At 46.7% G+C, this 14,489-nt stretch overlaps 1 protein-coding gene across 1 annotated transcript in view; it reads left to right on the forward strand.

The window, feature by feature from the left end:
* The first annotated feature begins 138 nt into the window (after positions 1-138).
* IPO13 (importin 13) overlaps positions 139-14,489 on the forward strand; it is a 46,336-nt gene continuing 31,985 nt past the window's right edge. The window contains exons 1-3 of the mRNA XM_040360922.1: positions 139-231; positions 5,244-5,381; positions 8,156-8,252. Coding sequence (XP_040216856.1) covers positions 5,301-5,381; positions 8,156-8,252 — 178 coding nt within the window. The 5' untranslated portion in view covers positions 139-231; positions 5,244-5,300. The remainder of the gene's footprint in view (positions 232-5,243; positions 5,382-8,155; positions 8,253-14,489) is intronic.

Here is a 14,489-nt window from a genome sequence, read left to right on the forward strand (position 1 = left end):
TCGCGGCGAAACCTCACGTGTGGTTTTAACACCGTTTTCACATGCGGGCGCTGCTCACGTAGGCGTTCGCTTCTGCAAAATAGCGTCTTTGGAAATGATATATATGCAATCAACAATGCGTTTTTTATTTATTTTTTTTGCTCTCTGCAGGTCGTTCTGGTTCTACAGCAAGTCTTCCAGTTGATCCGAAAAATTCTCAGCACTTGGCTGAACGATGCCCAGGTGGTGGAGGTACGTCCCGGCGATAAACCTGCGCAATTGCGTTTGTAGCTGTTCCTTACAGACCTGTTGACGCTCATGAACATGGGCTGTCTGTGTCCAGGATTGTAAATCTGGGCCTGATAAATGTAAAACCCGGATCTGCGCTTACCACTTTTCAGCCGCTTCCTGTCAGTCATTTGTGTGCAGCACTCCGCAGGCGCAGGAATGTGGCTATTATTTATTTTATACAGTGTACAGTGCCCTGAAAAAGTATTCATGGCCCTTGAAATTTTCCACATTTTGTCATTTTTACAACCAAAAACGTAAATGTATTTTATTGGGATTTCATGTGATAGACCTAAACATACAGCCAGAGCTACAATGGAAGGGTTTAGATCAAAGCCTATTCATGTGTTAGAATGGCCCAGTCACAGTCCAGACCTAAATCCCATTGAGAATCTGTGGAAAGACTTGGAAATTGCTGATCACGGACAGATTTGCTCCCCTGCAGATTGGGTAAGTTTGCCCACTTACAAAGAAATGAAGGGTCTAAAAAATTTTATTAGAGGTCGACCGATATGGATTTTTCTCTGGCCGATGACGATATTTAGAAATCAGGGCGGCCGATGGGCGATATATGATGCCGATTTTTGCGGCCGATATTTTAGGCCGATTTTTTTTTTTTGGTGGCACTGGATGGCACTAATTGGCACTGGAAGATGGCACTAGCAGAAGGCACTGATTGGCAGATGGCACTGGCAGATGGCACTTATTGGCACGTTGGACATTATTGGCATGTGGCACTAACAGGTGACGCTGGTTGGCACTGACTGGCAGGTGGCACTGGCAGGTGGCACTGGATGGCAATAGTTAGCACTGGCAGATGGCACTGGTTGGCATTGGCAGGTGGCACTGATGGCTTTAGTTGGCACTGGATGGAAGGTGGCACTGGATGGTGGCACTGGTATTGGCACTGGCAGGTGGCACTGGATGGAAGGTGGCACTGATTAGCAGTGGATGGTGGCACTGGTATTGGCACTGGCAGGTTGCATTGGCAGATGGCACTGGATGGAAGGTGGCACTAATTGGCACTGGCAGGTGGTACTGGTGCAAAAAAAATTGTGTCATCCCCCCTCAGTACAGACCCCCTCTCCCTCCACTCAGTACAGGCTCCCCCTGCCCCCCGTAGTACAGACACCAGAGAGCGGTGTGTGTCCCACGAGCGCGGGCCCTTCCTCCTCTGTGGGTGTAAACAGAGAGGAGGGCCGCCGCGCTGGGTGTACCAAGATGGCCGCGGCTCCAGAGCTAGGCCGAAGCCGCGGCCTTTCCTGGTGCTGTGACCGCGGCGGCAATCCGCGGATACGCGGATTGCCGCCACGGTCACAGCATCAGGAAAGGCTGTGACTTCGGCCTAGCTCTGGAGCCGTGGCACCGCTAGCGGCCATGTTAAATATCGGCCTAATTTGGTCAAAAATCGGCTGATGACGATTTCTCCAAAACGGCCAAATATCGGACGATATATCGGTTGACCTCCAATTTTTATCATATTTGTATTTTATATGATAGAGACGGAAAGTCAACCAAAAATCCAAATAAACACACATAATACAAATGTTATAAATTGAGTTGCAGTTCAGTGAGTAAAATAAGTATTTGATCCCCGACCAACCAAGAATAATTCTGGCTCCCACGGACTGACTACAGGGGGCGCTCATGTGATACACAGATTAGTCTTGTCAATGTAAAAATTTGCTAATAACCTCTCCATCATGGGGGAGACCAAAGATCTGTCAGAGGACGTCGGGGAGAAGATCGGAGATCGGCACAAGGCTGGAATGGGCTACAAGACCATCAGGAAGAAGCTTGGTGAGAAGGAGACAACTGTTGGAGGGATTATTGGGAAATGCAAGAAATATAAAATAATCATCGATGGTCCTCGGTCTGAAGCTCCATGGAAGATTTCTCCTCATGGGGTGAGGATGGTCATGAGAAAAGTGAGGGATCCGCCCAGAACTACATGGGAGGAGCTTGTGAAGGATCTCAAGGCAGTTGGGACCACAGTCACCAAACACACCATTGGTGACACAATACACCGCCATGGATTGGAATCCTGAAGGTCCCCTCCTCAGGAAGACACAAGTACAGAACGTCTGAAGTCTCCCAATGAACATCTAAATGAGGTCAGAGAAGATCGGGAGAAAGTTCTGAGGTCAGAGAAGATCGGGAGGAAGTTCTGGGGTCAGAGAAGATCGGGAGAAAGTTCTGGGGTCAGAGAAGATCGGGAGAAAGTTCTGGGGTCAGAGAAGATCGGGAGAAAGTTCTGGGGTCAGAGAAGATCGGGAGAAAGTTCTGAGGTCAGAGAAGATCGGGAGAAAGTTCTGGGGTCAGATAAGATCGGGAGAAAGTTCTGGGGTCAGAGAAGATCGGGAGAAAGTTCTGAGGTCAGAGAAGATCGGGAGAAAGTTCTGGGGTCAGAGAAGATCGGGAGAAAGTTCTGAGGTCAGAGAAGATCGGGGGAAAGTTCTGGGGTCAGAGAAGATTGGGAGAAAGTCCTGAGGTCAGAGAAGATTGGGAGAAAGTTCTGAGGTCAGAGAAGATCGAGAGAAAGTTCTGAGGTCAGAGAAGATCGGGAGAAAGTTCTGGGGTCAGAGAAGATCGGGAGAAAGTTCTGAGGTCAGAGAAGATCGGGAGAAAGTTCTGGGGTCAGAGAAGATCGGGAGAAAGTTCTGGGGTCAGAGAAGATCGGGAGAAAGTTCTGAGGTCAGAGAAGATCGGGAGAAAGTTCTGGGGTCAGATGAGACCAAAATTCACCTCTTTGGCATCAACTCAACTCGCCGTGTTTGTAGGAAGAAATATGGTGACTATGACCCTAAGAACTCCATCCCTACAGTCACACGGGGGAGGGGGAAACATGAGGATTTGGGGCGTTTCTCTGATAAAGGTCCAGGCCGACTTTCCCGCATTGAGGGGCCAATGGGCGGGGCCATGTATTGTAAAATCTTGGATGAGAACCTTCTCCCCTCAGACAGAACACTGAAGATGGGTCATGGGTGGTTCTTCCAGCATGACAATGACCCAAAACATACCGCCAAGGCAACAAAGGGGTGGCTCAAGAAGAAGCACATTCAGGTCATGGAGTGGCCTAGCCAGTCTCCAGACCTTAATCCTATAGAAAATCTATGGAGGAGCTGAAACTTGGAGTTGCCAAGAAACCTTCAGGATTTAGAGAAGATCTGTAGAGAAAATCCCTCCTGAGATGTGTGGAGACCTGATCACCAACTACAAGAAACGTCCGACCTCTGTGCTTCCCAACAACTCCCCCAACTACTAAGGGACCTCCCCCAACTACTAAGGGACCTCCCCCAACTACTAAGGAACCTCCCCCAACTACAAGAAACATCTGACCTCTGTGCTTCCCAACAAGGGACCTCCCCCAACTACTAAGGGACCTCCCCCAACTACTAAGGAACCTCCCCCAACTACAAGAAACGTCTGACCTCTGTGCTTCCCAACAAGGGACCTCCCCCAACTACTAAGGGACCTCCCCCAACTACTAAGGAACCTCCCCCAACTACAAGAAACGTCTGACCTCTGTGCTTTCCAACAAGGGACCTCCCCCAACTACTAAGGGACCTCCCCCAACTACTAAGGAACCTCCCCCAACTACAAGAAACGTCTGACCTCTGTGCTTCCCAACAAGGGACCTCCCCCAACTACTAAGGGACCTCCCCCAACTACTAAGGAACCTCCCCCAACTACAAGAAACGTCTGACCTCTGTGCTTCCCAACAAGGGACCTCCCCCAACTACTAAGGGACCTCCCCCAACTACTAAGGAACCTCCCCCAACTACAAGAAACGTCTGACCTCTGTGCTTTCCAACAAGGAACCTCCACCAACTACTAAGGAACCTCCCCCAACTACAAGAAACGTCTGACCTCTGTGCTTCCCAACAAGGGACCTCCCCAACTACTAAGGGACCTCCCCCAACTACTAAGGAACCTCCCCCAACTACAAGAAACGTCTGACCTCTGTGCTTCCCAACAAGGGACCTCCCCCAACTACTAAGGGACCTCCCCCAACTCCTAAGGAACCTCCCCCAACTACAAGAAACGTCTGACCTCTGTGCTTCCCAACAAGGGACCTCCCCCAACTACTAAGGGACCTCCCCCAACTACTAAGGAACCTCCCCCAACTACAAGAAACGTCTGACCTCTGTGCTTCCCAACAAGGGACCTCCCCCAACTACTAAGGGACCTCCCCCAACTACTAAGGAACCTCCCCCAACTACAAGAAACGTCTGACCTCTGCGCTTCCCAACAAGGGACCTCCCTCAACTACTAAGGGACCTCCCCCAACTACTAAGGAACCTCCCCCAACTACTAAGGGGGTCAAATACTTATTTTACTCACTGAACTGCAACTCCATTTATAACATTTGTATTGTGTGATTTTTCTGGAGTTTTGGTTGATTTTCTGTCTCTATCATATAAAATACACCGATGCTAAAAATTACAGACCCTTCATTTCTATGTAACACAATCTGCAGGGGAGACGATCGTTATCCCCCCCCTCTGTACATTTGTTCTGTGATAACTGGGCAAAAATGAAAGTTCTTTAGGATATTTTCTCTTCTGAATGAATGTTCTTGTAATATGGACAGTAGTAAAATACCACATGTGGCCTCTAGATGGCGCTGAGGAACACGGGGAATGTGTCCCTGTAACAAGGGATACAATGTAACAATTCTAGGGAATGAAAGAGGAAATTAGGAAAGAGTTGCTTCCATTGGTTACATTTATTTCCTAATTCCCTCTAGCGTTCTGTAGAATTGTTACATTGTATCCCTTGTTACAAGGAGACGTATTCCCCGTGTTCCTCAGCGCCATCTAGAGGCCATAATGCCGTATTTCACTACTACCCATAATAAAAGATTTGTATTGTCAATTATCATATAAAATACACCTGTGATAAAAATGACAGACCCTTCATTTCTATGTACGGCAGTTTGTCCAAGTGATTAACCTTCGTATTTCCCATGACAGGCAGTGTGCGCCATATTTGAGAAGTCGGTGAAGACTCTTCTGGACGACTTTGCTCCGATGGTTCCTCAGTTATGCGAGATGATGGGCCAGATGTACAGCACTATTCCGCAGGCCTGCGCCATCGATCTGACACGACAGGTCAGTCATTGTGTACGAAAAAGAGTTTTCAAAATCAGTAGATGAACACGCTCTCTTCTCTCGTGCTACTTCAGCCCCGGAGGAATTGACTGCTGAATGACCATGGCCATTTTTTTTTTTTTGCGGTTCGGCACTGCGACGCTTTAACTGACAATTGCGTGGTCGTGCTCCGTGGCTCCCAAACAAAATTGGCAGTTTTTCCCCCACAAATAGAGCTTTCTTTTGGTGGTATTTGATCGCCTCTGCGTTTTTTTTTTGCGCTATAAACAAAAATAGAGCGACAATTTCGAAATAAAAAGCAATACTTTTTACTTTTTGCTATAATAAATATCCCCCAAAAATATATAAAAAAAATATTTTTGTCCTCAGTTTAGACCGATACGTATTCTTCTACCTATTTTTGGTAAAAAATTTGCAATAAGCGTATTTTGATTGGTTTGCGCAAAAGTTATAGGGCTAGATTCAGAAAGCCTGCCGTAAGTTTGTGCGGGCGTAGCGTATCGCAGACTGTAACTTAGTGAGGCTGGGGCTGGATTCACAAAGAACCTGCGCCCTAAGTTACGGCGGCGTAGCGTACATCTGCCGGCGTAAGCGCGCCAAATTCAAATTCTGAAGAGGTGGGCGTGTTTTATGTGAATAAAACATGACCCCACGTAAATTACGTTTCTCACGAACGGCGCATGCGCCGTCCGTGAACGTATCCCAGTGTGCATGCTCCTAATCACATCGCAAATAGTCAATGCTTTCGACGTGGACGTAATTTACGCAAAGCCCTATTCGCGAACGACTTGCGCAAACTACGCAAAATTCGACGCTGGCCCCGACGTCCATACTTGGTTGCTCCTCATATAGCAGGAGCAACGCTACGCCGGAAAAAGCCTTACGCAAACGACGTACATTTCTGAATCGGCGTATCAAGCTCATTTGCATATTCTAGATAGATACGACGGCGTAAGAGACTTGCGCCAGTCGGATCTTAGGCTAATGTCGGCGTATCTTGCTTTCTGAATACAAAAAGAAGATACGCCGGCGCAGCTTTGAATTTACGCGGCGTATCAATAGATACGCCAACGTAAATTCTTGCTGAATCTAGCCCATAGCATCTACAAAATAAGGGATAGAATTATGACATTTTTATTATATATATATATTTTTTTTTTTACTAGTTATGGCAGCGATCTGCGATTTTATCGTAAATGCGGCATTATGGTGGACACATCGGACACTTTGGACACATTTTTGGGACTTTTGTCATTTATACAGCGATCAGTTCTATAAAAATTTACTGATTACTGTGTAAATGTGACTAGCAGTGAAGGGGGTTAACCACTAGGAGGCGAGAAAGGGGTGAAGTGTGTCCTAGGTTGTTATTCTAACTGTGAGGGGGGGCGTGGCTCCGATTAGAGGGAACAGACGATCAGTGTCCTGTCACTAGGCAGAACAGGGAGATGCTTGTTTACATAGGCTTCTCCCCGTTCTGCTGCTCCGTGACACACGATCGCGGGACACCGGCGGACATTCAGTCCGCGAGTCCCGTGGGCACGATCACAGAGCTCACGGCAGGGGAGCGTGTGCGCCCACACGGCGGCAAATTTAAAGTGATGTATATTCACGTCGATTTGCCTGTCCGTGCCATTCTGCCGACGTAAATGTTTGTGACCCGATCTTTAACCACTTAAGGACCCCTTCACGCCGATATACGTCGGCAGAATTGCACGGCTGGGCACAATCCACGTACCTGTACGTGATTCTTTAAGCCCAGCTGTGGGGTCGCGAGCGCGCTACGGGCAGCGCTCTCGCGACCCGGTCCGAAGCTCCGCGCCTGCGGGACCCGCAGACCCGATCGCCGCCAGTGTCCCGCGATTGGTCACAGGACCTGAAAAACGAGGAGAGCTGTGTGTAAACACACCTTCCCTGTTCTTCGTTCTGGCAGTGTCAGTGATTGTCTGTTCCCTGATATAGGGAAAGACGATCAATGACGTCACACGTCCAGCCCCGCCCGCCTACAGTTAGAAACACATATGAGGTCACACTTAACCCCTTCAGCGCCCCCTAGTGGTTAACTCCTAAACTGCCAGTGTAATTTTTTACAGTAAACTGCATTTTTATAGCACTTTTTGCTGTGAAAAGGACAATGGTCCCAAAAATGTGTCACAATTGTCCGATGTGTCCGCCATAATGTCGCAGTCACGAAAAAAATCGCTGATCGTTGCTATTAGTAGTAAAAAAAAAATATTAATAAAAATGCAATAAAACTATCCCCTATGTTGTAAACGCTATAAATTCTTTTGCAAACCAATCAATAAACGCTTATTGCGATTTTTTTTTTATTTTGTTTACCAAAAATATGTAGAAGAAAACGTATCGGCCTAAACTGAGGGAAAAAAAATGTTTTTTTATATCTTTTTGGGGATATTTATTACAGCAAAAAGTAAAAAATATTGAATTTTTTTTCTAAATTGTCGCTCTATTTTTGTTTATAGCGCAAAAAATAAAAACCGCAAAGGTGATCAAATACCACCAAAAGAAAGCTCTATTTGTGGGGAAAAAAGGACGCCAATTTTGTTTGGGAGCCATGTCGCACGACCGCGCAATTGTCAGTTAAAGCGACACAGTGCCGAATCACAAAAAGGGGCCAGGTCCTTAACCTGCATAATGGTCCGGGTCTTAAGTGGTTAATCATTGATCTGATTGGACAGCAGGTAGAATTTTTTTAGGTTTGTTGAGTTTCTATAAATCTTGTATTTTTTTTTTTTTTGTGTCCTCCTTGGCAGTTGGTTCACATCTTCGCACACGAGCCGGCGCACTTCCCTCCGATCAAAGCGCTTTTCCTGCTGGTCACATCGCTGACTCTCTCCCTGTTTCAGCAAGGTTAGTTCACGGCGGTGAGAAGTACAACGGTGAACGCTTCCTGTTTTCTATCCCCAGGGTTCTGCCAGGACCGAATCGCTCTCATCTGATTGGGTGGTTGGAGGTTGTGCAGCCATGTTTATATGTAACCTATATGAGGATATAAAGAATATAATAAGAAGCAGTCGCTGTTCTTTAAGATAAAAACAGGATTATTTAATAAAGTCGTTCTATGGACATGATAAAAAAATGATATATACGGTATATAACCCAGCGGGTTACAATGTTACTCCCTGCTGATCCTGCCAGCAGATTTCTTTTTCCACTTCCTGTAAAAGGGGTGACAACGCTGTTTGTTCTGCTGTGGAAATGGCACAGCAGCGTTGTCACCCTGCGGTCTGGGTGGTCTTAGACGGGCATGTACTTTTTTAGGTGGAGAGGAACTGCAGTCCGCTCACGTAATTTTGTAATAAAAACATCTTTGTCATTTTGAAGCTTCCCCTCCAACCACTTTGCATATTATTTTATATATACTGTGATTCTGTACTTGCCAAAATATGCTGCAGAAATCTCCCTCTCCACTGAGTCTGGCTGCGGCCATTTTAACTGTGGGCAGCTGAAGCTGCTGCCTGGTCACTTCCTGTAACTCTGCAGCTCTCATTTTCCCTCTTATGACTCATCCCCCCCCTCCCTGGCAAACGCTGAGTGAGAGAGAAACTGTGCATTATATCATAAGCCTAGGGTAATGACCAGACAAGAAACGGGATGTGGGCTGTATAAGGAGACGGGAAGTGGGCTGTATAAGGAGACAGGAAGTGGGCTGTATAAGGAGACAGGAAGTGGGCTGTATAAGGAGACAGGAAGTGGGCTGTATAAGGAGACAGGAAGTGGGCTGTATAAGGAGACAGGCTGTATAAGAAAACGGGAAGTGGGCTGTATAAGGAGACAGGAAGTGGGCTGTATAAGGAGACAGGAAGCGGGCTGTATAAGGAGACAGGAAGCGGGCTGTATAAGGAGACAGGCTGTATAAGAAAACAGGAAGTGGGCTGTATAAGAAAACAGGAAGTGGGCTGTATAAGGAGACAGGAAGTGGGCTGTATAAGGAGACAGGAAGTGGGCTGTATAAGGAGACAGGAAGTGGGCTGTATAAGGAGACAGGAAGTGGGCTGTATAAGGAGACAGGAAGTGGGCTGTATAAGGAGACAGGAAGTGGGCTGTATAAGGAGACAGGAAGTGGGCTGTATAAGGAGACAGGAAGTGGGCTGTATAAGGAGACAGGAAGTGGGCTGTATAAGGAGACAGGAAGTGGGCTGTATAAGGAGACAGGAAGTGGGCTGTATAAGGAGACAGGCTGTATAAGAAAACAGGAAGTGGGCTGTATAAGGAGACAGGAAGTGGGCTGTATAAGGAGACAGGAAGTGGGCTGTATAAGGAGACAGGAAGTGGGCTGTATAAGGAGACAGGAAGTGGGCTGTATAAGGAGACAGGAAGTGGGCTGTATAAGGAGACAGGAAGTGGGCTGTATAAGGAAACGGGAAGTGGGCTGTATTAGGAATTTACTGCCAGAAAAAAATTGTTTTACTATCCAAAGTTAAAACAACAAGGGCAGAGGATTTAATAGATGAAAAAAATGACTGAATGAGAGAATTTTTTTCATGACAAATTGAGGTATTTGTGATGTGCACAGAATGATCTATGATGGAAACCTTCTTTTTTTATTTTATTTTTTTAAGAAATTGCAGAATTTGTAGTCCTACAAAAAGATAAGAGGAGAACACCTTCCCTTTATACAAAGAATATGAAAATGGAACCGTTTTAAACATATAATCGCATGTCAACGGCAAATAGATTATCCTGATCGCAGTATCCTGCATTGTCCTCCATATGTTGATTCTCGTTCTTATTTATACAAAGATTTTTTTTTAGGAGGTGTTTTTTTTTTTTGTACATACCTCGATATCGCCGTTTCATCCCTCGGCTTCCGGGTATGATTCTTGCGGGTCTGGGCGTTCCTAGTTGATTGACGTTCCTCCGACCGACGCATACTTGACGTCACGACTTTGCGAAAGAAGCCGAACGTCGCTGCGCAGGCGGAGGAACGTCAATCAACTAGGTCCAGCAAGAATCATACCCCGAAGCCGAGGGATGAAATGTCGATAACGAGGTATGTACGAAATAAAAAAAAAACCCCAGCATACCCGCAGTGTAATCAGTCTTCTCAATGTATTGTTAGAATTTTTTTTTAGGGGGAACCTCCACTTTAAAGACGAGAAGATATTTAGTGTCAGAGAGGAGTAATGGAGCTTTGATCTCTGCCTCTCCTGTGGGTGAGGAAAGGTCCAGGAGATGTCCACCAGAACAAAGCAAGGGATGCAAAGACTTTATCATAGAAGACAGCAGATAGATCAGAACCTGGAATGGAGCAGGTAGATCAGAACCTGGAGTGGAGCAGGTAGATCAGACCCTGGAATGGAGCAGATGGATCAGAACCTGGAGTGGAGCAGATGGATCAGAACCTGGAATGGAGCAGATAGATCAGAACCTGGAATGGAGCAGATGGATCAGAACCTGGAATGGAGCAGATAGATCAGAACCTGGAATGGAGCAGATAGATCAGAACCTGGAATGGAGCAGATAGCTCAGAACCTGGAATGGAGCAGATAGCTCAGAACCTGGAATGGAGCAGATAGCTCAGAACCTGGAATGGAGCAGATAGCTCAGAACCTGGAATGGAGCAGATAGATCAGAACCTGAAATGGAGCAGATAGATCAGAACCTGGAATGGAGCAGGTAGACCAGAACCTGGAGTGGAGCAGGTAGATCAGAACCTGGAATGGAGCAGGTAGATCAGAACCTGGAGTGGAGTAGGTAGATCAGAACCTGGAGTGGAGCAGGTAGACCAGAACCTAAAGTAAAAGTGGAGCAGGTAGACCAGAACCTGGAGTGGAGCAGGTAGATGAGAACCTGGAGTGGAGCAGGTAGATGAGAACCTGGAGTGGAGCAGGTAGATGAGAACCTGGAGTGGAGCAGGTAGATGAGAACCTGGAGTGGAGCAGGTGGATGAGAACCTGGAGTGGAGCAGGTGGATGAGAACCTGGAGTGGAGCAGGTGGATGAGAACCTGGAGTGGAGCAGGTGGATGAGAACCTGGAGTGGAGCAGGTAGATGAGAACCTGGAGTGGAGCAGGTAGATGAGAACCTGGAGTGGAGCAGGTAGATGAGAACCTGGAGTGGAGCAGGTAGATGAGAACCTGGAGTGGAGCAGGTAGATGAGAACCTGGAGTGGAGCAGGTAGATGAGAACCTGGAGTGGAGCAGGTAGATGAGAACCTGGAGTGGAGCAGGTAGATGAGAACCTGGAGTGGAGCAGGTAGATGAGAACCTGGAGTGGAGCAGGTAGATGAGAACCTGGAGTGGAGCAGATGGATCAGAACCTCGAATGGAGAAGATAACGGTGATCCAAGCATATTTTATGTCAGTGAGAACAAGGAACGCTCTAATATGTAACACAAATACCGTATTTTGGTTACTTTTGGTTTTTAAATCTTACCCAATATTATTAGTATGTGCAGTAATGCTTGTGCCTGATCTATAGATGGCGCTGATGTTTTACACTGGATTGTGACTTAGGACGGGCGGACATACACGTAACTTATGTCGCACTCATTATCCCGCCCTTTCTCCACCTTTATAACATATTGGAACCCTCGACATACAACGTTGTAACTTTCAGGAAAATGGAACAAGGGAGCACTCACATCCGTAAATTTAAACAGGAAACGAGGAAAAAGGTCACTCAAAGAGTCACCATAGGCCGGAATTTAGAGGCATGGAAAACAATGGAGAAGTAGAAAAAAAATAAAAATGTTATGGAAAAAAATGTTCAAAATTGATAAAAATCATAAAAATGTTTACAAATTGTACAGTGACCCATTGTGCATCAACGTGTTTCACTGTTAGGCTTCTTCAGGACACGGTCAAGGTTCAAATAGGTAACAAAAAGCGAGAACGAGTCTCGCTGTCTGGAACAAAATATATTCGAATTACACATCCGATAAATAACATATGGTATGTGTTATTTATCGGATGTGTAATTCGAATATATTTTGTCCTGAAGAAGCCCAATGGTGAAAGGCGCCGATGCACAAGGGCTCACTGTTCAAATTAGTATCATATTTTATATGATTTTTTTGTACTTTTTTCAATAACATTTTTATTTTTTTCTACTTCTCCATTGTTTTCCATGCCTCTAAAGTCCTGCCTATGGTGACTCTTTGAGTGCCCCTTTTTCCTCGTAACGTTCAGGTCTAGGGGAACCCCTTCTGATATCTACAGCTCAGGGCACATTGGTTTGAAAACTAAGTTGAGATCTAAGAATAAATAAACAACAAATTCAATGTATTTTTAGTACTAATAAGTAATCAATTCATAATATTATTGGCCAGAAAAGAAGTGCAGAGTGAAAATTGTAGTTGTCTGTGGAAAACGTTTCTCCTTGTGTTGGTGGGCAGTAAACTGTCTTCTTTACTGGTGCTCAGTGGAGAAGGGTCCCATTATAATAGTGGTCAGTGGAAGAAGGGGGACCACCTTACATTGGTTGTCATTTGGAGAGGAGCCCCTTACATTAGTGGTCAGTGGAGATAGGGCTACATGATTGGTGGTCAATGGAAGGAGGTCCACCTTACATTGGTGGTCAGTGGAGATAGGACTGCTAGATTTGTGGTCAATGGAAGGAGGTCCACCTTACATTGGTGGTCAGTGGAGATAGGACTGCTAGATTTGTAGTCAATGGAAGGAGGTCCATCTCACATTGGTGGTCAGTGGGAGAGGAGCTCCCTCACATTGGTGATCGGTGAAGTGCCCTCTTTACTGGTGGTCAGTGGAGAAGGGACCCTTATATTAGTGGTCAGTGGAAAAAGGGCCTCCTTACATTGGTAGTCAGTGGACGGAGGTCTAACTGACATTAGTAGTGAGTGCAGACGGGCCTTCTTTAGATTGGTGGTAGTGAAAGGAGGTCTAATTTACATTGGTGGTCAGTGGAGATGGGCCCACTAGATTGGTGGTCAGTGGAAGGAGATCCACCTCACATTGGTGGTCAGTGGAAGGAGATCCACCTCACATTGGTGGTCAGTGGAAGAGGAGCTCCCTCACATTGGTGATCAGTGAAGTGCCCTCTTTACTGGTGCTCAGTGGAGAAGGGTCCCCTTAGAATAGTGGTCAGTGGAAGAAGGGGGACCACCTTACATTGGTTGTCATTTGGAGAGGAGCCCCTTACATTAGTGGTCAGTGGAGATAGGGCTACAAGATTGGTGGTCAATGGAAGGAGGTCCACCTTACATTGGTGGTCAGTGGAGATAGGACTGCTAGATTTGTGGTCAATGGAAGGAGGTCCATCTCACATTGGTGGTCAGTGGGAGAGGAGCTCCCTCACATTGGTGATCGGTGAAGTGCCCTCTTTACTGGTGGTCAGTGGAGAAGGGACCCTTATATTGGTGGTCAGTGGAAAAAGGGCCTCCTTACATTGGTGGCCAGAGGGGACGGGCCCCCTTAGATTGGTAGTCAGTGGACGGAGGTCTAACTGACATTAGTGGTGAGTGTAGACAGGCCTTCTTTAGATTGACGGTAGTGGAAGGAGGTCTAATTTACATTGGTGGTCAGTGGAGATGGGCTTCCTTAGATTGGTGGTCAGTGGAAGGAGGTCTGCCTTACATTGGTGGTCAGTGGAGATGGGCCCACTAGATTGGTGGTCAGTGGAAGGAGATCCACCTCACATTGGTGGTCAGTGGAAGGAGATCCACCTCACATTGGTGGTCAGTGGGAGAGGAGCTCCCTCACATTGGTGATCGGTGAAGTGCCCTCTTTACTGGTGCTCAGTGGAGAAGGGTCCCCTTATAATAGTGGTCAGTGGAAGAAGGGGGGCCACCTTACATTGGTTGTCACTTGGAGAGGAGCCCCTTACATTAGTGGTCAGTGGAGATAGGGCTACAAGATTGGTGGTCAATGGAAGGAGGTCCACCTCACATTGGTGGTCAGTGGGAGAGGAGCTCCCTCACATTGGGGATCGGTGAAGTGCCCTCTTTACTGGTGGTCAGTGGAGAAGGGACCCTTATATTAGTGGTCAGTGGAAACAGGGCCTCCTCCGCAAAAAATAAAAAAAAATCGGAGGTGATCAAATTTGTTTGGGAGCCACGTCGCACGACCGCGCAATTGTCAGTTAAAGCGACGCAGTGCCGAATCGCAGAAAGTGCTGTGGTCAGGAA

Source organism: Rana temporaria, chromosome 7 (assembly GCF_905171775.1).
Source record: "Rana temporaria chromosome 7, aRanTem1.1, whole genome shotgun sequence".
NCBI lineage: Eukaryota > Metazoa > Chordata > Amphibia > Anura > Ranidae > Rana > Rana temporaria.